At 43.4% G+C, this 24,721-nt stretch overlaps 1 protein-coding gene and 1 long non-coding RNA gene across 3 annotated transcripts in view; one reads left to right on the forward strand and one right to left on the reverse strand.

The window, feature by feature from the left end:
* The first annotated feature begins 424 nt into the window (after positions 1–424).
* LOC119953050 lies at positions 425–21,484 on the forward strand. Of its 2 annotated transcripts, XR_005457948.1 has the most exons (4): positions 425–757; positions 13,746–13,837; positions 14,971–15,109; positions 21,285–21,484. It is a non-coding gene; the product is annotated as an uncharacterized LOC119953050 (long non-coding RNA). The 2 variants fall into 2 exon arrangements; XR_005457949.1 differs by lacking the exon at positions 14,971–15,109 and having other exon boundaries at positions 21,285–21,477.
* The window catches only part of rnf126 (ring finger protein 126), a 65,688-nt gene continuing 60,064 nt past the window's right edge, over positions 19,098–24,721 (reverse strand). The window contains exon 9 of the mRNA XM_038776847.1: positions 19,098–23,116. Within this exon, the coding sequence (XP_038632775.1) occupies positions 22,967–23,116 (150 nt within the window). The 3' untranslated portion in view covers positions 19,098–22,966. The remainder of the gene's footprint in view (positions 23,117–24,721) is intronic.

Raw genomic sequence — 24,721 nt, forward strand, 5'->3', positions numbered from 1 at the left:
CGCCTCAAGCTACGTGCAGAAGAAAAAAATGATTGCAAGAGGATTTCAGGATATATTGTCCAATTGTTTTGGTCAAACAAGCTGATGCTAGTGCTAAAATATGCCTGTGTGGATGCTTTTAAATGCTCTTATGACAACATTTGTAAAATGTATACCCCTGCACTGCTGGCTGAGAAGTTGGCTAATGGACAGCTAACCAAATGCACAGCCCCAAACCCATCCCCAAAGTGCTACTTTGTTTGAATTGAAGGGGAAAGATACCTATTCATATTTGGCAAATTGTTACCAGTACATTCACATCAATGCCAACAGTGCAGGATTAAAGCTGGACGTCTATTTATGCAGAGTCAATGATTAAATGATTGCAAGAGGCTAACTCTACTCAATTTGACCTTTGGAAGCGTCATTTTGGACAGCAGCAACCATAGCTCAACTGAACAATAATGGAGACATCATGCCTCAAGCAGCTTGTTCTTTGCTGAGAAAGCAAAGCTTTTGAGGGAGGAGGAATGTTGAAAGCCAACATCTTCACCCCCAACGCTGGGTCCATTCACTGACCACAGCTCTATCCCTCCTGACTCCTTGTTGAGGCACAATTACCAGGCACCAGATACCGTCCAGTACCTCAATCCTGTGGCAGTTTTGAGAGACTCAACAGCACGTTTCAAAGGTCATTCGAATGTGGAAAGCTTGGGAATCGAGCCCAATTCATCCTTCACCACGCAAATCCTCTACGCACCGTAAGCAGGATTCACAGGTTAGCATTCAGAAGCCTGAACAATGCTAAATTATTTTGTCCTTGGCCGATGAATGCTGAACTCCATTTTAGGTTTTGCGCTGCTGCTCTGGTTGAAGTTGGCTAACACTGCACAGAGTGAACCTTGGAAACTTCTTGTTCTGTATGGCTTGATTCCCTAACTGGCTGTAACCATCCTTATGATCAAAGGGCTCAATGAAATCTCATGCTAGTAATTGAGCATGTGCTTCAATGAGATTTGTTTGCAATCATTAGGGAAAAACTAGTCTCACTCGTGAAAGGATTGAGAATGGGATTGCATAGTGGTTACTCATGAAGGTCCCTCCTTCTCAACCTTGCCCCTTGCCCGAGGTGTGGTGATCTTCAGGTTAAACCACCGCCAGTCAGCTCTCCCATTCAAAGGGGAAAACAGCCGATGGTCATTGGGGACTGCGGAGACTTTACATTTTACCTTACAGTGGCAAAATAGCACAGTGGCTAGCTAGCGCCAGGGTCCCAGGATCGATTCCCGGCTTGGGTCACTGTCTGTGCGGAGTCTGCACGTTCTCCCAGTGTCTGCGTGTGGTTCCTCCGGATGCTCCGGTTTCCACCCACAAGTCTCAAAAGACGTGCTGTTAGGTGAATTGGACATTCTGAATTCTCCCTCTGTGTACACGAACAGGCGCCGGAGTGTGGCGACAAGGGGATTTTCACAGTAACTTCATTGCAGCGTTGCTGTAAGCCAACTTGTGACCCTAATAAAGATTATTATTATTAAAAATGGTGACCCTCTCCCATGCATCGAGTGGTGAGGGTTTGGGATGCAGTGCCTAAGACTGCGGTGGAGGGAGGTTCACTCGAGTCATTCACGAGGGAATTAAGAGTTAGTTACCTGAAAAGGAAGAATGCGCAGAATTACAGAGAAAAGGGAATGGCACCGGCTGAATTGCCTCTTTGGGTCAAATGGACTCTGTCTGCACTGTAACAATTTTGTGATTCTTTGCGAGTATGTTTGGAAAATGGATGCCTGACACATTTACTGGCTGCATGTGCCCGATATAAATTTGGCAATGTAAGTTGAAAAAACTTTTTCTTATTTGCCCACCGTCCATTGAAATTGAATTCTGCCTTTCGTTGGGCCTTCATTAGAGCGGGAGGTCCCGCCGAGATCTGAACAAGTGTTGGAATGAAACATGCCGAGTCACCAATATCAGTGCAAAGTTGCTCCATCTGCAGTTGCAGCTCCTGGGCTGACTGAAGCTTCTTTATTAGGCACATAACACTACACATGGAGGCGGACGGATGAAGAAGTTTGACGTCCATCATCAATATTGTCCATTGTAAAATTAGTTGGGCCTGTCAGATCTGGTTGCTTCAGTCATATTCTAGGGCTCACAGATCTGTTTATGAGTCATACTTTCTTGGTTATCGAATACTTTTGAACGTACACCAACTGCACTTTGCAAAGGAGCAATTGCCTTTTCACACTCCTCTGTCAATGGTCTGTCATCAGCTTCCATCTCTGCCTTCTTGTGGAGGGGTCCTCTCCACCACCGCCCATTATTTCTACTTGACAAAATAGCTGAGAGCCGAGATCAGACCCTCGCTGCACAGGGAACTGGGCGATTGAAACAGAAAATCTAAGTTCACAGCAGGTGATTCAGTAATGGAAAGAGAGATATGGTTAGCAACCCAGGGTCAACTTTTGAACAGTTTAGTTCCAATGAAGGATCAGCCCATGTCTGAATCTTTTCCCTTCCTGGTCATATCATGCCGAATGTGAAATTTCAGGTTGTTTCAATTTCAGTTGCCATGATTATTTTTTAGTCTCCAAACATGGAGTTCATCAAAGATTGGAGCTTTTACATAAATGGACGGCATGGTAGCACAGTGGTTAGCACTGTTGCTTCATAGTGCCAGGGTCCCGGATTCGATTCCCACTTGGGTCACTGCCTGTGTGGAGTCTGCACGTTCTCCCCGTGTCTGCGCGTGTTTCCTCCGGGTGCTCCAGTTTCCTCCCACTTGTGCTTGTTAAGTGAGTTGGACATTCTGAATTCTCCCTCTGTGTACCTGAACAGGCGCCGAAGTGTGGCGACTCGGGGATTTCCACGGTAACTTCATTGCAATGTTAATGTAAGCCTACTTGTGACAAAAATAAAGATTATTATTATTATAATAAAAAACAGAAAATGCTAGATAAACTCGGCAGGTCTGGCAGCATCGGTGGAAACAGAGAAACAGATGTTTCGAGTGCGTACGACTTGTCTTCAAGGCTTTTAGTGTTGCTTCGTTTATGTAAACTTTTCAGAGATCCAGGCTAAAGAAAAGTAGTTCTGTAGCTTCAGAGTTTGGGAGAAAATCAATCGGACATAAAAGTCTGCTGCGAATAAACGGACCCAAGGGAGTGACAAGTTTCAGCATGGGGGGATCATTTAATCTGAGAGTTCTCACCACAACTTGTCTCAGAGTCGTCTCCATGCTGAGGGCTTGCTCTGACATCGTCTGAAAAGGCAGCTTGTTCGCCCACTTGCGGGTGGTGATGTCGACGGCAAAGGCAGATGGAAAGAAATCCTTGTTCAAGAGATTCCAGCCTTGAAAATCAAGATGCAGCTTTAATTACTGCTGAAAGATCAGCTGGGCCTAAACAACAAGGACATGTCAACTCTGGAGATGTACTCTCAGATCAAGCGAATATTCCTTTCCAAAAACTGTCAAAGGGCAAATAATGGTGCAATGTGTGCCACAAAACGTCCCATCAGCTTCATATCAGTGAATCAATTGTTTTTTTTTTCTGGTTTTGATTCCAGTAAAAAGGTTTATTAAAAAAAAAGCTCGGCTGTTATCATCATGCAAGCCTATTAAGATATCTGTGGAGCTGGCACTGAGACAAGGCTGACTGCTTTTACCTACATGGCACAGACAACAAAACCAGATGCTGAACATTCTTTCAGGTTAGGTGGATTGGCCATTCTGAATTCTCCCCGTGTACCCAAACAGGTGCCAAAAGTGGCGACCAGGGGATTTTCACAATAATTTTGTTGCTTGTGACAATAATAAAGATTCTCATTATTCTGACTATGAAATGGAGATTGCGATGAAGAAGGTACATATTGAAAGAGAAAATGATTGGTTCGTCGTTGCATCGTGGACACCATTCAATATCCCAACAACCTGATAATTCAAATGCTTAATCTGCACTGTGGAGAACACAGACCATGACAGGACAGGGAACCGACAATCTCAGATATAATGTCAAATGTGGATTGAACTGAACTTGTTCATTTAAATCTACTCAATATAAAATTACCTCATACAAGGTACTAAGTCGCTTTATATTTACCAGCGAGAACCAGCCTCCCCCTTTTTTTTGAAGGGCTCAAGTCTTTTCTACCAATAGCTAGTAGCCAATCAGAGGCAGGGAGCTCCTCTGCTCGACCTGTCATTAATTGGAAAGTGGCAACACCTCAGCGACTGAGAGTACACGGCCCTGGAAATATTTAAATACTGACAATATCTGTTTCTCAGGTGTATATTTTGGTCAAGGTGATCTTTCTGTGATCTAATCGTCAATTGCATTTCTGACCCCTCCCCCCCGCAGCCCTTTCCCGCAAACTCCACCCTGAAAAACACCCCTGTCCCCTCCTCCTCTCCCATCCTCCACGTTAATTTCCTGTGGCTTGGGGCGTTCGGCAAACCTGGGACTGCGGTGCCTGTCCTACCGGCAGCAGCCACAGCCTCCGCAGTGGCACTGCTGAGCTCAAGAGCCACAAGCCTCTGATTGGCTGGTAGCTCTTTGTAGACAGCTCTTGGTAGGCAAGACTTGAGCCCTTCCCTAAAAGAAGCAGGGTGGGTCTTTCGCTGGCCCGCCAGTCGGTCGACGAGACCCCGATGCCCCAACAAGATTCCACCCCTGTTGTCAGAAAAGCAACAGGAAAGACTAAAGATATTGGATATTTCACCAGGAAAGGAGGTGGTTGCGAGGTGATCAAATAGAGGTGAATGAGTCAGCAAATAGTATTGAAAAGTTTGATCTGAATACTGCACTGCAGGAATAGAACAAGGGGATATAGGTAACTTTATGATGATATCAAGGTTTGTCAAGAAGCAAGTGACCATTTAAGAAACAAGATCCGAGGATCATTTATTATAATGACCAACTTCATCCACAAGAACCTTCCGTTCATCTGAACTCCTGAAGTATTTCCATACAGGAGACTTTGGGCGCGATTCAGCGGCGCCTTCTACCCGGTGTGGATCAGGATTCGCTGGCTGAATAGCAGGAGGGCAGAAATTGAGATTTGCACCAGGCGAGAACCATTTGGCGATGCACCCGCCTGCCCCCAATGGAGAGTTCCGTCATGCCCAAAAATGGTGAGAATGTCATTAACCTTCATTTTCATGCATTTCAATCTCATTAACGAGACTGAAGTCGAATGCAGCGGCCTCCCGGGAATTACATGACTCCCCAGCAGAAAGTCACACAGGTGTTTAGAACTCCTTTTCAAAAACGTGAAGCTGGCGCAATGGCTGCGGAGGGGAAGTTGGGAGGTGAGGAGCCATTTCCATTTTGCGGTATTCAGCTCAATGCACTGGAGCTGTTGCCCCAGTGCTCGAGGGGTTGGACTTGGTCAGGGAGGTTTAACGCATTCCAATCGGGGGTCGCCCTGCTGTGGCTTCTCTCCTGAAAGTCAATTTCACTCCCTTTGACTGTGAGCAGCCTCTAGCTTCACAGCTGACAGCTTTTTCAAATCAGGAATTAGCCTGGTTAGTGGTGAGAGCACTTCACGTTCCTCAACTCTCAAGTGCCTCCTTGGGCACAGGTCCAATGCCTCACAGGATGATTAGAGAACTGCATGTCCAGCAAACCTTGATTCCTGAACAGTGAGCCTGTACTCCAGGAGCATCGGCACCATAGAGGCAGCTGCCAACAGTGGCTTCACCAGTGAGGATTCTCTTGCACCCTTAGGCTAAGTGTGTGGATGAATGGAGGGCAGCTGAGCACAGACTCCCGCATGTTCCCAGCGGAGGTCTGGCTCTGGGGTCTAGGGGTTCCTGTTGTGGCTGGGGGGGGGGGGGGGTGTGTGCAGAGCACAACTGGCTCACTGGATGGCACTCTGAGAAGGTGGGACAGTCATGGTCAGGGTGGGGGAGGCTCGGAGGAATTTGAGGGTCCTGGGATGGAAGCCCTGACAGACTGTTGCTCTCTCCTCCAATTCATTCCAGGTATAACAATGTTCACTGGAGTTGATCCCGTGGATGCTGCCCTTGCGTTGTTTAGGGGCAGCAGAAACAACGCAAGCTGGAGACAGCACCCATGTGCAAGGGTCCACCGCACACCCTGAAGACCCAGCCGCCCTTCAGGCTGAGGGGGAACCCAGAAGGGAAGCCAGTGATGGCCCGCGGTGTACAGATAAGGGACACCCGCTGATGTCGCGGCTGACGATGTTGGTGTGGAGGCCTGAGACCAAGGTGGAGACGATATAATGAGGTCCACATTCCTGTCCGTGCAGTCATTGAGCAGGGCATCCCCTCCTGAATCTCACAGCTGGGTCCTAACATCTGCATCTGCTCGGGGAGAATTTTGTCCACAAACCCGGCCTCTGACTGGGGCCCAGCTGAGTCCTGGGGTCCAGCAGACCTCCGATTGCTGACTCTCTTGGATGTTCCTGCCTCCACCTGATGTGCTGCCGCAACTGTGTGTTGCTCTCCAGATGGTGCGCCAGAGGCCTGTCCACTAATGTCGCCGAGAGAGGTGTGTTGTCTGCACTGGTGGAAGGTGGGGGTGACAGCTCTGACGCCTCGCCGGTGGTCTCCTTGGATCTCTCGTCCAAAGTGTCTCTCGGGTGGGGGGGGGGGCATCAAATCCGGATGGCCGGACCTCATCAGATGGTGATTCTGTGAGACAATGGACATGTGGTCAGTGAGAGGGAAGGATAATTTTGTCCGACATGAACTGTTCACTCGAGATAGGTCACCTGGGTGAAGGGACAGTGAATCCTCACCTCTGTGGTGCAGGCTGACCTCGCTGTCGGTGACTGCTCTCTCCTTGGGCAACCACGCCCTCTCCAGGACCCGTTCCTATTATTGGAAGGGGGGAGGGGGGGGGCGGAGGCTTGAATTTCTGGGATTCCACCCCCCCCTCCCTCATTTATTATGGGCTTTCTTCTTCTGCGGGGATAAAGAGAGGGCGTGGTGAGCCGTACGCTTGATGGGTCGGGGGTCTACAGCAAGTGACTTGTGTGGGCACCGTACTTGAAGGGTTTGTGCTGGTACGTGCTTGGAGGTTCTGAGGAACAAGCACGGTGTGGGGAAGGTACAACGTGTCAGCCAGTTGATTGGGGGGGTGGGGCGGTTTGGGAATTTGAGGGGTCACAGGCAGAACTGATGCCAGGAGAGAGGTGCCAACTTACCCTTGCAGCTTGTTGGATGTTCTTGGTCTTCTTCCTACCTTGGACGGCAGTCCTCCTGCCCACACTGACAGCCACTGCCCCCCAGGCGGCATTGCTGACCCTGCTGCTGGTCCTCCAACCCTCTCGGGGTAACAGGGTGCCCCACTTCTCTTCCACAGCATTTAGAAGCCTTGTGAGGTCGGCATTCCCAAAGCAGGTCTGCGCGCTGCCATCCTTGTGTGTTGACCGGGAGTGAGCGGGGACGGAGCGTTTAAAAACACTTCCCCGTTGTTAGCAGCGAGACGCTGAGGCGCGAGTCAGGCAAATCAGACGCCAAGGGAGCCAATAATGTCGACAATCTTGAGGGGGCACATTTATGGCACTAAATGCCATTGAATATTGGCCAAGATCTCGCCAATTTGGCCATCGCGAAACTCCCCATCAAACACACCCAAAACCGGACTTTAACTTGAGTCAACTGAATCGCAGCCTTTATTTCAGTTTGATAACGTCACTATCGAGAGACATGAGAATAGTGTGCATAAATCAGAATTACGGTTTCTCCATTCATTTAATTACAACTGTTCGGATTTGCTAACGATAAAACTGCTAATTTTCAACATACTCACTGGCCTACTGTTTTTTTTAAAAAACAGATTATGGGTTATGAGCAATGCTATGTAAAAAGCAAACTAACGGACTTAAATGACTAAGGATGTCATTGTTGAGGAGATAAGGACAATCGTGTCTGACTCAATACAGGACTGGTCAAAGACAGGAACTGTGTCCTTTGTTCAACATTGCCTGTTCTAATCAGACAGCTTTCCCTCTTTGGGTAAAGATCCTTTCTTTCCACACCTTCAATTTTCCATCCATTTCTACCCATGTCTTTCTTTTAATTTTCCCCCCCTCCCCACTCCCAGAGAGATAATTTCCTTTGTCTTCAAATCTACATTTTCCCCAATTTGTACCTAAAGGGTACCCCATCATCAGTGTCGATTAAACTTTTTGCTGCCCTGATATTTCACTGCAAAGTGTAATTCTAACAGCATTTTACCAATATTGTAAATGCAGAAACACAATCACACTGTCTGCTTGTGTTCTATGGTATGGCAGTCCAACCATGACCTATGTCACCAAAGCTCCTTAGGCAGCACATTCCAAACCCATGACCACCACCATCTGGGACAAGGGCAGCTGACACAAGTGAACTCCACCACCTTAAGGGGTTCCCCTCCAAGTCACTCAGCATCTAGACTTGGAAATATATTGCCGTTCCTTCACTGTCGTTGGGTCAAAATCCTGGAACTCCCTCCCTAAGAGCACTGTGGGTGTACCTACACCATAAGGACTGTGGCGATTCAAGAAAGCAGCTGACCACCCATTCAACTGTAACCAGTTTCAAAAGAAAACCCTTTTGTAGAAATGTAATATCCAGATATCAAATTTCACACAGAAGCATTGATTTTAGCATTGCAAAATCAGACTTTACTGTTATTTAATAACTGCCTCGGTAGTTTTAACAATTCTCTCCTTACATAAATAATTTGAGGGCAGCACGGTAGCACACATGGCTAGCACTGTGGCTTCACAGCGCCAGGGTCCCAGGTTCGACTCCCCGCTGGGTCACTGTCTGTACTGAGTCTGCCATGTTCTCCCGTGTCTGTGTGGGTTTCCTCCGGGTGCTCCGGTTTCCTCCCATAGTCCAAAGACGTGCAGGTTAGGTGGATTGTCCATTCTAAATTGCCCTTTGTGGCCAAAAAGGTTGGGAGGGGTTATTGGGGTAATGGGGATAGGGTGGAAGTGAGGGCTCAAGTGGGTTGGTGCAGACTCGATGGGCCAAATGGCCTCGTTCTGCACTATGTTCTATTTATCGCATAGGTACAAAATGTTTAATTGCATTGAAAGGCGGCCCAAACACACCAAATATATTTCAAAATAACATAAGGGTTGATTCATGCATCTTCCATGGTCCTTCAGGACCTCACCCAAGTACAGAATGTTGATCGACATATCTAAACAGTGAATGCAGTATGCTGTTCAGTTAGACAAAGTTCTTTCCTCAGAGAGGAGCCACATAGCAGCCAGAAATATTGGTCACCCATCTAGAATGAGGACTTTGGTTAACTGGCTCTTTCCCTTGGCCAGGTTGTTGCCCTGACTCAGTCGAGTCATTAGAAATCAAGGATCAAAAACTTTCAACCCTCCGACCTTCATAATAATAATCTTTATTAGTGTCACACGTAGGCTTACATGAACACTGCAATGAAGTTACTGTGAAAATCCCTTGGTCGCCACATTCCGGCTCCTGTTTGGGTACGGAGGGAGAATTCAGAATGTCCAATTCATCTAATAGCATGTCTTTCAGCACTTGTGGGGGCGAAACCGGAGCATCCGGAGGAAACCCACGCAGACACAGGGAAAACGTACAGACTCTGCACAGACAGTGACACAAGCCGGGAATCGAACCCGGGTCCCTGGTACGGTGAGGAAACAATGCTGACTACTGTGCTACAATATGTCCATGTTGCCATTTGTTTCTCCCTTTTGGTCACCTGAAGACATCGGAAAAATCCTCTGCACGCCACTTGATTCTATAGTATTACCGGCTATCCTATAGGTGACACCTCCAGCTAATGTCCTCTATTGGACAAGCTGAAAAAGTGCAGTAGAGCAAGTCTATTGTGTATCTCTGGTGCCTGAGAGACATCAGCTGAGCAGTAACCTTAGCGCCATCTGTTGGATCAATTTTAGACTGCAATATAACGAGACTCATTACACACAGGGACTGCTTTCATCAAAGATACAATCAGTGCCATCTGCTGAAACAGATAGGATCAGTGTCATGTGAAGTAAAGTACTGTGCGGCTGGTAGCAGGTTTTGAATTGGGGCAATTACTAAAGTAGGTCAACCAAGGAGTGATAATGGTTCCACTCGGGCCGCAGAAGGATTGGCAGCAATATCAAAGGATGCTTTCATTTTCTATCTTCCTATAAACGTGATCCTGCGAAGTCTATAGCTCTCGGGTCACTGGGGTTGAAATTCACACAGTCTATGATCACCAAAAGAAGTCAAAATGTTGTGACACCCAAGTACTCATGCATTTTTACTATCACTATAGGATTTGCGCACAGTGAATGTTGAGAGTAAACGGTGTTCAAACTTATTTTTACTGTTTTAATTACAACAAAGGAAAACAGATCAAATTTAATGCATTAAACTCTATGAAGGTCTAACAAAATATAGCATTCACTGGTACTGTATAACAATTGGACAAATACCATTCATCCTGAGTAAGCCAATCAGCTATCTTTATCTTACCTTCAGTCAATCATTTTACTTTACATTAAACCCTTCCCTTCTTCATGAACTTGCATTTGTATAGCAACTTAACCACATGTCAAACATCCCAGTGAATTAAAGTCCAATCATTGTCATGCAGACAAATGCCGTAGCCATTTTAATAATAAAGAACAAAACAAAGAACAAAGAAAAGTACAGCACAGGAACAGGCCCTCCAAGCCTGTGCCGACCACGTTGCCCGTCTAAACTAAAACCTTCTACACTTCCTGGGTCCGTATCCCGCTATTCCCATCCTATTCATGTATTTGTCAAGAAGCCCCTTAAATGTCACTATCGTCCCTGCTTCCACCACCTCCTCCGGCAGCGAGTTCCAGGCACCCACTACCCTGGTGTAAAAAAAAAACTTGCCTCGTCCATCTCCTCTAAACCTTGCCCCTGCACCTTAAACCTATGCCCCAAATAATAATAATAATAATAATAATCTTCATTATCACAAGTAGGCTTACATTAACACTGCAATGAAGTTACTGTTTTGAAAAGCCCCTAGTCGCAACATTCTGGCACCTGTTCGGGTACACAGAGGGAGAATTCAGAATGTCCAAATTACCTAACAAGCATGTCTTTCGGGACTTGTGGGAGGAAACTGGAGCACTTGGAGGAAACCCACGCAGACACGGGTAGAACGTGCAGACTTCACAGTGACCCAAGCCGGGAATCTAACCCATGTCCCTGGCACTGTGAAGCCAGGTGCTAACCACTATGCTCCCGTGCCGCCCACATAATTATCAGAACATTATTACATTAATGTAATAGTACCCTCAGACTGAAATAGGACTCTGGCTATGAATGTAATACTGTAACAACTTTATTGTTGATATAATAGGATTCGGATTATGTAATGGAATCAGCATTACTGCATTATGATCCTGCTTATTGAAGAAATAGGCTTTCTACAAAAGAAACCCAACCTTTCCACAGGCTTTTTTTTGCAGCAGGCCTCCGAGAGCAATCCATTAGGCCACACCCACCAAAACAAAGAGGATTTAAAGAGTCCGAGGTCCATCTGAGCTGCACGGCAGCCATTACTGTCTCCCAGCTGGTCACCACAAAATCTCATCTTGCGACCTATCATCTGGGAATCCCTGCTTCAATGCCTCATTTGAAGGATAGCACTTCAACCAATGCAGTGCCTCCTCAAATGTTCTGAAGCCTTTGAAACGGGCTTGAATCCACCACCTTCTGATTCAGAGGCAAGATTGCTACCAACTGAGCCTTATCTTGCCATAAACTATGATTGCTTTTAATTCGTTAGACTATTGAAGTTACTTCTATCTATCCAGCCCTCCAAAATATTGAATGCAATAATCCAGCTGGATTCCCTCTCTGGTTATTGACCAAGGTGGGCTTTTCCAACCCGTACCCAATTATAGTGAAGCCAGGGATGGCAACTCTGCCATGATTTGACGTTCTGTTATGTATGATTCAGCATCACACCAAGCTGCCCATGAGGTTAGTTAGTTTGTCACGACACCCTGGGTCAGTGCGCAAGCAATTCCAGCGCCACTTGACGCGGAGTCACAACACAAGTGAAATTAATGTTATTTTAAAACACCCGAGGACCTTGGCTTGGCCCAATAAACCGCAGTCACCAGGTTTGTAACTTTATCACAAGCACACTTTTATTATGTACAGTATTATAATCAAAATGACAGAAAAATGTAACTATCTTTCCCAACCCCATCTACCCCACTCTTTACACACAAACAACTGAGGCAAAGCGTAGTTGAAAGGAAAATAAAGATGTATAAAAGTAAAAGAATCATTGATAGAGCAGGATGAATTCCAGTTAGTGTCCAAGATTCAGCTTTCGATTCGGTACTTCTTACTTCTAGGTTTGAGATGGTGTTCTCTGGTAAGGTTGTCTGCTTCATCTGTAGATTCAGGATCATTTCAAGTTTATTGTTAAAATGTGCCAGGCACTCTCAGGTGAGAGAGACAAGGAGAGAGAGGAGAGGAAAGGAGAGAGAAGAGAGAAAAGAGAGAGAGAAAAGAGAAGAGAGAGGAGAGGAAAGGAGAGAGAAGAGAGAAAAGAGAAGAGAAGAGAGGAGAGAAGAGAGGTGAGGAGAGAGAGGAGAGAGGAAAGGGAGGAGAGAGAGGGAGGAGAGAGGAGAGAGATCAATCTCTTTTCACTTCTGCCAAGCTCTCTCAGGAACCAGTTACTGACTGCTGTCAGGCAGAACACTGTCCTTGACCAACCCATCGGTTGCCAGTAAACCAATCGAACTGACTGCCTCCAAATACGGTTCCTAAGATTCATCTAGTGCCAAGAGTCTGGCCTCTCCTCTCCAAACATAAAACCTGGGAACACAATGTCCTGACAAGCAGGCTGCTTCAGCTGGAGTTCTCTGCTTAAAGGCACATTCTGAATATGGGTACACGGACCAAAAATAAATCGGAACAAAGGAAATAACAGGAAGGACTCTAACAACAATTTCAAATAAGTCATCTCAGTCCTGTAAGGTTCAAATTGTAATCTGCTGATCAAAGTTGCAATTTAAACTAATACTCGCTGATCCGAAACTCAACATTACTATTTTAAGGGGGTTTTGCAATTGGTCTCCTTCTGACCACAAATATCACACCTAACGTGGCCACATAGCCCCCTCTATTTAAATATCACACCTAACGTGGCCACATAGCCCCCTCTATTTAAATATCACACCTAACGTGGCCACATAGCCCCCTCTATTTAAAATAATTGAGGAAGCAATTTCTCCTCTGAGCAAACCAAAATAAAATGTTTTCATTTCAAATAATTTCCTGCCCCTGCTCATTCTTTTTACTGCCTTGGAGACAAACAGGATGCTCAAACAGATAGGTAAATTCCATCGCCACCCCACTAAGGTATTGAGGGGATGCAGTGCATTGTTGATGGGCTATTAATCCAGAGACCCAGGGTAATGTTTAGGGGAGCCACGTTCAAACCCCCACTGGCAGATGGTGAAATTAGAATTAATTTTTAAAAAATATATGGACTGTCTAATGATGACCATAAAACCATTGCTGATCATTGTAAAAACCCATCTGGTTCACTAATGCCCTTTAGGGAAGGGAATCTGCCATCCTTACCTGGTCTGGCCCACATCTGTAGTTAAAAGACAGCTGAAGCAATTGCTTCTTTTTCCGAGCAACATACTCGCAAACCTGTGACTTTTGTTTCTTGGCTCCCTTCCAGCTCTGAGAGATGGAAGCATTCACAGCTCTGAGAGCCAGCGCAAACTACAGCAGGTAACTTTGTTCTCCCTTTCTATTACAGGATGTCCCTCAATGGATTTCATAACATACCTACGCTTGGACAGACAACATCGCCTGAAATTCACATGCAAAAAATAAGAGTTGAATAATGCTGTAAGAGTCTGAATAAATAAATTAATCTTGTTCAATTTTTAAAAATCGAAATTACATTAATACACAAAATTTCTTGCGTATTTCACTCTGAACTATTTTTGAGGAAAAACCCATCTGGACAGTTCCTAAATCTGGCAACATGAAGGATAGAAAAATAAAAAATATGCAGAATAAGAAAATCTATTGATGTGAAAACCAGACATATTACTTCTGTAGGCAAATAGTTAGTAAATACCAATGCATTTTTTCGGCATACCAGCATCTGGAATAATCGTGCCTTTATTTTGCTTAAAAACTGCTCTGTAGAAACAAAATGTGTTTTATTTTTTATGATGTGGAGATGCCGGCGTTGGACTGGGGTGAGCACAGTAAGAAGTCTTACAACACCAGGTTAAAGTCCAACAGGTTTGATTCAAACACGAGCTTTCGGAGCGCAGCTCCTTCCTCAGGTGAATCACCTGAGGAAGGAGCTGCGCTCCGAAAGCTCGTGTTTGAATCAAACCTGTTGGACTTTAACCTGGTGTTGCAAGACTTCTTACTGTTTTATTTTTTAATCATCTATATTAGTGTCACAAGTAGGCTTACCTTAACACTGCAATGAAGTTACTGTGAAAAGCCCCAAGTCGCCATATTGTTGTACCTCATTATTAGAATGATCAGAAGGACATGCCAACATAAAACTGCAGTATCCCAATTGCGTTCATTCTGGTAGGGAGAACATGGACAGAGAATATAAGCTCAAGGTTGTGGCTTACCACCACCTTCTCCAGGAAAGGAGTGGACAGTAAACACTGGCTTTGCAGTGATGGCCCCATCTCATGAAGGAATGGCATGGTAGCACTGTTGTTTCACAGCGCCAGGGTCCCGGGTTTGATTCCCGGCTTGGGTCACTGCCTGTTCTCCCAGTGTCTGCGTAGCTTTCCTCCGGGTGCTCCGGTTTCCTGCCACAAGTCCCGAAAGACGTGCTTGCTGGGTGAATTGGACATGCGGAATTCTCCCTCCGTGTACCCGTACAGGCGCCGGAATGTGGCGACTTGGGGCTTTTCACATTAACTTCATTGCAGTGTTACGGTAAGCCTACTTGTGACATTAATATAGATCATTAAAAAATAAAACACATTTTGTTTCTACAGAGCAGTTTTTAAGCAAAATAAAGGAAATGGTAAAGGCACGATTATTCCAGATGCTGGTACGCAGAAAAAATGCACTGGTGAAAGATAACCCCCCCCATATACCGAAGTCAGTGACTCTTACTGGAAAACAGTTTCACAGGTACAATGGCCTAATGGCCACTTTTATTATACAAACGAGCCTCGACAACAAGGGTCTGGAGTCTACATTACGGTGGAAAACATCACAGGCAAACTTGACCCATCAATCGACATACATGTTTTAAGTAGCAGTCCTCAGAAAGCAAATGGTAATGGGTTTTTATTTTTCTCTTCCTCCATGGAGGTCAATTGTAGCACCTTCTACCTCTATCCTGCCTGCAATCAGATAACTCAGACTATAGCATGGCTAAATGTGTATGACTCAGTATCAAAGTCAACCAACAGTTACACAACAAGCCATTGAAAAAAACCCTCCATTTGCTCTTCAAAGTACAAAAGAACTTCCCATATGTCATTTGCAAGTAATCATTGAGTTTTTATAGTATCTGGAGCCTTTTCCTTTTGTCATGTGTTTTCAATTCCTAAATCAAAGTCCACTATTTTAACCTCATCCTCCAGCAGTTGACAAATGATCTATTTCTTCCAAATCCTTAGGCAATCTTCCATCTTTGACTGAACATTAATAAATTAAGATGCATTAATAAATACTGAAGTATACCTCCAACTAGTCTCCGTGGGTTTGAGTAGGGTGATCATTGCTCGGCACAACATCGAGGGCCGAAGGGCCTGTTCTGTGCTGTACTGTTCTATGTTCTATGTAGTCTACAATTCATTTCGCTTTTTCTTGAAGATCAAAATATTTTCTACCTTTCAGTGCTCTCTCGGATACACCAGCATTTGGGGAGCTAACATTTTATAAAGCCAAAACTAGCGCAAAGTTTCAATTCCGTTGCAATATTAAATATTAAACTAGAGGTTTGCTTGACTCCCCATTCATTGTTGTAAGCCACATGCCATGGATATATTTAGTCCACCCCATCTCCTTATAGCACATCTTATTTATTTCCACCAAAGAACACATTAAAAAGCTAAATAGTGTCTTCATCTATGAACAATAATAGAAAGAATTTACTTCAGCGCCTTTGCCTCGATGTTTTGACATTGCTGCCCGAGTTCATTTAGTCTTTTGACGTTAGTTTCCTTTAACAAAATTCTGTGCCTTAATTTTATTGTCATTACCACGAATTATGCACGAGTGGTATAAAGCTTGGATCAACTGGTGAAATTGAACACGTATTGAACTAGCCATTTGGCAGTACAGACTGAACTTGAGTATGGCTGGAAAAATAGACATTTATTGAAGCTTTTTTGAATTGCGTTCATCAGGACAGTTTGCATGAATACCAATGTCAGAGGAAACAACAAATTTACACCAAGAAGAGTGTGCTGATTTATTGGCAAGTGGACTCTGATTGCTATCCACCGTGCTACCGTGCAGCCCAGCACACAAGCCGATAAAATAGTAGTGTGGAAAAGTTGCCAATGAAGCATTAATGAGCTCCCTTCTCTTCTCTCCCAAGTTTAAGACTCTATCCCTTACAGTTTAAAAATCCAGCACAGAGATAGTGAACTTGCATCACAAGGAACCTTAGGCACAAAGATCATCAACTTCTCGAAAAAATTAATTACATTTTAAAATTAAATAGTCTCTGGCAATTACAGCTTTACACGGGTTTCAACAACTGTAATCTCAAAGACCACCCTGGAGAAACATCCACCACAGCCAAGGACTCAAAACCGTGAATTCTCACTTTTAAAATCTTTCAGCATTGAACTCTAATCTGGCTAAGTAACTCGTTCCAGTATAGCTTGAAATCTTGCATGCATGTGTGGGTGCGTTGCAACGGTCGAGAAGCAGGTTTACTAAGTTATAATAATAATAATCTTTATCATTGTCACTGCAATGAGGTTAGTGTGAAAATCCTAGTCGTCGCACTATTTTGCCTGTTCAGGTACACCGAGGGAGAATTCACAATGTCCATCAAGCACGTCTTTCAGAGCACCCGGAGGAAACTCACACAGACACAGGGAGAATGTGTGGACTCTGCACAGTGACCTAAGCTGGGAACCGAACCGGGATCCCTGGCGCTGTGAAGCAACAGTGCTAACCATTGTGCTACCGTGCCCTGCCCCCCGCCCGCCCCCATATATGCTTTCATTTTTATCAGGGTGGGCTTTTAACTTAATAAAAACAAACTCCTTTTTTGCTTACAACTCAAAAAAACCTGCCAGACTAGTTTCTTTACAACCAGAACATAAATGGTTGAGCACTGATATTGAGCAAGTATCTGCATCCTCTCTAAATTCAAAAATATTGTTAAGGTCAAACTTGGGAGTCTTAGGACAGGGAAGTAATTCCCTGTCCATAATGTAACTTCAGATTTTTAGACACACAGATGCTGGTAGAAAATAGCTTAAACTTTAGCATATAATTATATAAAATGTTAGGCATCAGCTCAACTGGGATTGATTTCATGGACTTAGATTTGCCTTTTCTTGGGCAGCACGGTGGCGCAGTGGATTAGCCCTGCTGCCTCAAGGCGCCAAGGTCTCAGGTTCAATCCCGGCTCTGGGTCACTGTCCGTGTGGAGTGTACACATTCTCCCCGTGTTTGCGCGTGTTTCGCCCCCACAACCCAAAGATGTGCAGGCTGGGTGGATTGGCCACGCTAAATTGCCCCTTAATTGGAAAAAATGAATTGGGTATTCTAAATTAATTAAAAACATTAAAAAAAGATCTGCCTTTTTTTTTTGTAAGTGTCCAAATACAGGTTTGAATTTTTCTGAACGAACTCAATCTTTCTTACTCAAGTGAAAGCGGTGTTACAAAGTAACCAGTTAATTTTTGAGTTGATTTGGGTTTTACATTGAGCATTTGAACTCAAGCCAACATAGATCAATTCTTTACAAAATTTAAAAGCAGATTTTATTTTTAATGTATTATTTAAATGTAAAAATTACCCACAGATGCATGACGAGAAAATGTGAAAATTGGAGGAGCTCCCATGCTTGGGCTTTCTGGAATCAAGTCTGTGGAACTCAATGACATTATCAATGATTTGGGGGCAAAGTCTCTTGACGCCGCCCTCCCCACCTTCTTGACCTTTGCAACACACCCACACATGCATGCAGGATTTCAAGCTATACTGCAGCAAGTTACTTTTGTTGGAATGGTCCATCAATCTGTGGCACAAACAGGCACTGAATTTCAAAATTCACTTACTGAAGGTCCTTCAACTTAACATGGGGCTATATACACAGTAAATCCACCAGATGACTGAAAATCCATAACTGTTAACAAATGATGTATTGTACTTTTACACAAGGTGGCACTGCTGCTCTGGAGTGCCAGCATAGTCCATCAGAAAAATAACCACCTCCGTAGTCTCTCAGGAAGGTGTGACGGAAGAGACAGATTTAATAAAATAAACCTCGTTCCTTAATGATTTACTGGGTAAATGCTATTAGAGCCGCAAAGATGAGGAAACTCACAATGGTTTCCAGATCTACTAAATTTACCCAGCACAGATCAGTCTTGGTCAACACTGTGGTGAGGAGGCAGGGGTCAAAACGGCCTTTTTAATCTTACCCAGAGATGACTGCTGGAACCGCACATGAATGGTGGGCAAGAACAGCAACTAGAACATAGAACACAGTGCAGAAGGAGGCCACTCGGCCCATCAAGTCTGCACCGACCCACTCAAGCTCTCACTTCCACCCTATCCCCGTAACCCAATAACCCCTCCTAACCCTTTTGGTCACTAAGGACAATTTATCATGTCCAATTCACCTAACAGCACGTCTTTGGACTGTGGGAGGAAACCGGAGCACCCGGAGGAAACCCACGCAGGCACGGGGAGAACGTGCAGACTCCGCACAGACCAACTCCCGCCCAAGCCGGGAATTGAACCTGGGACCTGCTGCTGTGAAGCAACAGCGCAAACCACTGTGCCACCCGGAAGGTGAAACGGGATAGGGGATGAGAACACCTTTGGGATGTTCACCACTGCATAGTACACATTACATTAGCATTTCCACTATACGTTGGAATACAGCATGGATTTAAACAAAATAATTTCCCATAACTTTAAATTTTTAACCATTTTATTAATTGAAACTGCAATATATATAGTACATTTACAAGTTATGCAATTACCTTCTCCATAATAGGAGCATTATGCCTGAACTTGCTACCAGTTTGATCATTTTTGTGCAAGACTGTACTAATTATACTCCCTCCACAATATTAACAGATACAATTTAAAAAATGCGAGCAAGAAAGCTCAATTTGTATCAGGTTACAGATGTGCAAAGTTACTAGTCTCCTTTCTGTTTCCTTCTAAAGATTTGTTGCAATTAAACTGCATTTCTTTATGCACGAAACAGAATGCATCTGTAATACTTCTCAACAGGAAACCCTTCAGGATTTAAACAGGACCCGAAGCAAGACTGTGGTGATGCTCAAAATGGTATCTGAGTGGTCTGGGCTAAGTGTTGCAATTACTGAAGAATACCTTTTACATAGTTACATTGATTAATTCAGTCAAACACTTAATCTCATTAGAGATCTTTGCAGATATGGGTTACGATTTCAACTTACTCCATCTGGAAAAATTATTTATTCAGATAAACACACGTTACAGTCATCCTTGGGGGGGGGGGGGGCTGTTTTTTTTAAAATGGGGATGTGTGTGGTGGGAGTAATTAGGATGTTACACACATACAGGTGGTTGATATGACTGATTAAAAAGAAAACTCAATTGTTTTGCATTTACCTACACTTCCGCACCATGCCTTACTTTTTAAAATTATGCCTAACCCCTTTGGGGGAAATCATGTACCCAAACAATGCCAGGTTCCATTTCCTCAACCTAGTCCTGAACCTAAATACAATGTCCCTAGTGAGAGGTCAGTGCAACTTATATGTCAAAATAGGTTTATGAGAATTGCGGAACTTCAACCGTCTGAATCCCAGCAGTGATCACCCATAAGGTTCAGCATTAAGCACAGAGGCTATTCTACGGTTAGCATCAAGAGATTGCTGCTGGAGGAGCAGTTAAATGAAGGAATGAGGAATTAGAAGGCGGCAGAAAAGTGATGTAAAGTTTAACATTAGCCAATTCTCCCTAATGCTCCGCTGAACGTTAAGAGTTAATAAAAGAGAAGGCATCTTTTCATTTAAAAAACACACAAACGGTGTGGTAAATAAATCTTCTTTTAAATTATACTGTATCCAAAACAGCAAACGTATTACCATTGTGCAATGCATCTTCAAAATATCTTCAAAACCATGGCCAGTAGATGATGGAGAAATTGTTACTTTTAGATCAACCAAACTGTTCATTCGGGGAAGAAAAACAAGTGCTCGATGAAGAATTCTTTTTTTTTTTAATTCCCACAAAATTTATTGGTGTCGAAATATTTTTCAGATGCCTGGCAATACTAAATTTAATGAAAAAAATGAAATGAAAATCGCTTATTGTCACAAATAGGCTTCAAATTAAGTTACTGTGAAAAGCCCCTAGTCGCCACATTCCGGCGCCTGTTCGGGGAGGCTGGTACGGGAACTATTGGCACTATTCAGCTGGTACTATTCAGGGCATCAAAGCTATTGTGAAGATATCTCAGACTTGAACAGAAACGCATGCACCGATATACTTGTCAGTGAGCAATGCAACACTGGAGAGACAACAGGGGAAAAAACAAATCAAATTAAAACATTTTCTAAATTTGGTGCAGATTTTCGCCTAGCTGTTGCCGTCTTACTTAGTGATGGTTGGCAGAATCTACTTTTGACAGTCTTTTTCGGGGGCATATTAAAGTCAGTGCCAACTGATGGGTTATTTAGGAAACCTCCCTTCATCCTTGCATTTGTTACCAAAAACCAAATCCTCAAATGTCCTGAAAGCAGATTCATCTCCTACTCCAAATCATCACCACAGCCAAAATCATAGAAGTCATTTTTTTTTTTGTAAGTCTCAGGTATTGTTTTAAAATTCAGACATGGACTCAAGTTCTTACAAACACCAAAACCAAATAATGAAAAGCAGATGTCTTTATATACACCATTTGTTAATGTGCATACGTTGGACTTCTATTAAGATTGTTGTATTGAGGAGCACGTCACAAGGTTTGTGATACTGCTTCATCTATCGAATTTTGTTTTAAATAGTCTTGCTCAGCAGGTCATTAAAACTTCATGTAATTTCTGCAGCTTTACTGAGTCTCACCACTTCAGTTCCCACGAGTTTACTAAGCTGTTCCTCTTGCTTTCAGATTCAAATGCTTGCTTCCCCGCAGACGACTGAGCAACGGACCTATCTGTGTGGGCTAGCTGAAACCCATTTACTGACAAACCATTGTTGATGTGAACAGAGACAATTCTGCTGTGAGATTTCAAGTGCAGGATTCCAGATCTCCAGGAACATAGCCAAATTAAAGGAAAGCTCTCACACTGATCTCAAGACAAATGTAAGAGACAGACAAGGAACTGTAACAAGGAAGTGAATTTTCCCCCTTACTTTACACTAATGACACACCCTTATCTTCTCTGCTAAAAGCACAATGACACTTCACATCACATAATCAACCTCTTAACTATACAATAAAATACATAACTCTTACCTGCAAGTTGCGCATCATTATAGTTACACAGCTTTATTTTTATAAAGTCAGTGAAAAGTGTTTAAGAATGAAAAGCTTCCATCATTATAATTATTGAATTTGGAAATCATGTTTCACATCACTGATCATTTAGGATTGCCTTTAAAAGAATTGCTCTTCGCACGTAAACAAAATCAAAGAGGACAACAGTTTTTTTTAAAAAAAGAAATGATTATTCACTGACTTGTATACAATTGATGGTTGATACACAGTATTAACAAACTCAGTAAATGCCACAAATTTACTAGTTATCTGCTTGGATCACATTTCTATACATCGTATGTTACCTACTGACAAGCATACCTTTGGGCATATCTCAAAGTTTCATGTCTCGCCAGGAAACCCAAGCACTACTAAATGCTTCATACTCAGGCAATCTGACTTTTTTTTTTAAACAGGAAGTGTCTGATGACAGATAGCCCAGCTGCCGATAAATCAATGCTGCTGGGTTAATGATAAACTGCTCCGATTCGGTCAGTCGAGGCATCACACTTCATCCATGATTCAAATATTATCAGATTCAACACAACAAGGAATGGTTGTTAAAAAAAGATTTTTTAGCAGGCATGTAATCATTACCACTTCAATGTCTTAAGATAACTTGTCAGATAGATTTTCTTCCCCCACTCCCCTCTTCCCCCATCCCCACTCCCATCTCCAGGCCCTTGATTTGAAGCAAACAGCTCCCCATTTTCTCCAACCGAAAATGGAAAGATGTAGGCCGTCATTGAGCTTTCCATAGAATCTATAAAACAGCCAATCCAAACAAAAAAAAATGATTTTGAAAAAAATAATCCCTTTTTTTTTTCTAAGTATGAGGAAAAACAAAATTCAGGACTATAAAATAGAATGAAGATACCCAGAGTTCAACAGCCGCATTAATCTTAAAACACATTACAATGGTTAAAGATTTATATATATTTGTGAAAGATAGAACAGCAGACATCTTCCACTGCTTAAGATAATTCACAGCAGTATGATTACAGCAATGTGCACACAGGGCCTTTTCCACCCCCAAGTGAGATGAAATAAATTGAACATAGCAGCTTATCAATAAGAAAACGTTAAATCGGTCCCAGAAGTTAAACCTATAAAACAAATCTTGAAAAGGAAAATTGGGTATTCGTGTTCGAGTAGAGATTTTAGAAAAGAGTTCTTTTGTTAAAAAACTCCATTTACTCTGGCTTTCTTTGCGCCATGCATAATACAATAATTTAAATTATAAAATGTTTCACGGTAGTCATCAACACTGCTGCATATGAAAACAGTAAACCTTAGATGCTCTTTGTTCAAATTCAGGAATTGTTTGTTGAATTCTCATTACTTGGCGAACTTGAGGCAGAAGAGGATGACGATGAAGAAAAGTTCATCCTTGATAAATCAGGAGGATTAGTTGCTGTGTTTTGCCCACTTAAGCTTTTCCGACACACTGGACAGGTATCATGCTAGGAGTGAAGAGAGAGAAATTGTATATGAAGCAAGTCTATGCCCCAAGACTCATCTTTGCCCATCTTATAAGCTTCAACCCACTCACCCATAGCTCCTCTGAAAATGCTTTCCTCAGCACTTAAGACTGCTGCATGGCTGCACTTGTGTAAGTTAAGCAGAACATTGTTTGTACATTGAGTATGTGGTGTACATTAACGATTTGGAGGAAAATGTAGCCGGTCTGATTAGTAAATTTGCGGATGACATCAAGGCAGAGAGGTGGGTAGAGGGGGCGGGGTTGCCTTGTTAATTAGAAATGAAATTAAATCAATAGCACTAAACGACATAGGGTCAGACGATGTGGAGTCTGTGTGGGTAGAGTTGAGGAACCACAAAGGCAAAAAAACCATAATGGGAGTTATGTACAGGCCTCCTGAAAGTGGTCAGGACCAGGGGCACAAAATGCACCACGAAATAGAACGGGCATGTCAGAAAGGCAAGGTCACAGTGATCATGGGGGACTTCAATATGCAGGTGGACTGGGTAAATAATGTTGCCAGTGGACCCAAAGAAAGGGAATTCATTGAATGTTTACAGGATGGCTTTTTGGAACAGCTTGTGATGGAGCCCACGAGGGAACAGGCTATTCTGGACTTAGTGTTATGTAATGAGCCAGAATTGATAAATGATCTTAAAGTAAGGGAACACTTAGGAAGCAGTGATCATAATATGGTAGAATTCAGTCTGCAATTTGAAAGAAGGAAGGTAGAATCAGATGTAAAGGTTTTACAGTTAAATAAAGGTAATTACAGGCGCATGAGGGAGGAACTGACGAAAATCGACTGGAAGCAGAGCCTAGTGGGAAAGACAGTAGAACAGCAATGGCAGGAGTTTCTGGGAGTAATTGAGGACACAGTGCAGAGGTTCATCCCAAAGAAAAGAAAGGTTATCAGAGGGAGGATTAGGCAGCCATGGCTGACAAAGAAGTCAGGGAATGCATCAAGGCAAAAGAGAGAGCCTATAATGTGGCAAAGAGTAGTGGGAAGTCAGAAGATTGGGAAGGCTACAAAAACAAACAGAGGATAACAAAGAGAGAAATAAGGAAGGAGAGGATCAAATATGAAGGTAGGCTAGCCAGTAACATTAGGAATGATAGTAAAAGTTTCTTTAAATACATTAAAAACAAACGGGAGGCAAACGTAGACATTGGGCCGCTCCAAAATGACGCTGGTAATCTAGTGATGGGAGACAAGGAAATAGCTGAGGAACTTAATAAGTACTTTGCGTCAGTCTTCACAGTAGAAGACATGAGTAATATCCCAACAATTCAGGAAAGTCAGGGGGCAGAGTTGAATATGGTTGCCATCACAAAGGAGAAGGTGCTAGAGAAACTAAAAGGTCTGAAAATTGATAAATCTCCGGGCCCAGATGCGCTACATCCTAGAGTTCTAAAGGAGATAGCTGAAGAAATAGTGGAGGCGTTAGTTATGATCTCTCAAAAGTCACTGGAATCAGGGAAAGTCCCAGAGGATTGGAAAATCGCTGTTGTAACCCCCCTGTTCAAGAAGGGAACAAGAAAAAAGATGGAAAATTATAGGCCAATTAGCCTAACCTCGGTTGTT

The sequence above is a fragment of the Scyliorhinus canicula genome, chromosome 18, assembly GCF_902713615.1.
Source record: "Scyliorhinus canicula chromosome 18, sScyCan1.1, whole genome shotgun sequence".
NCBI classification, from domain to species: domain Eukaryota; kingdom Metazoa; phylum Chordata; class Chondrichthyes; order Carcharhiniformes; family Scyliorhinidae; genus Scyliorhinus; species Scyliorhinus canicula.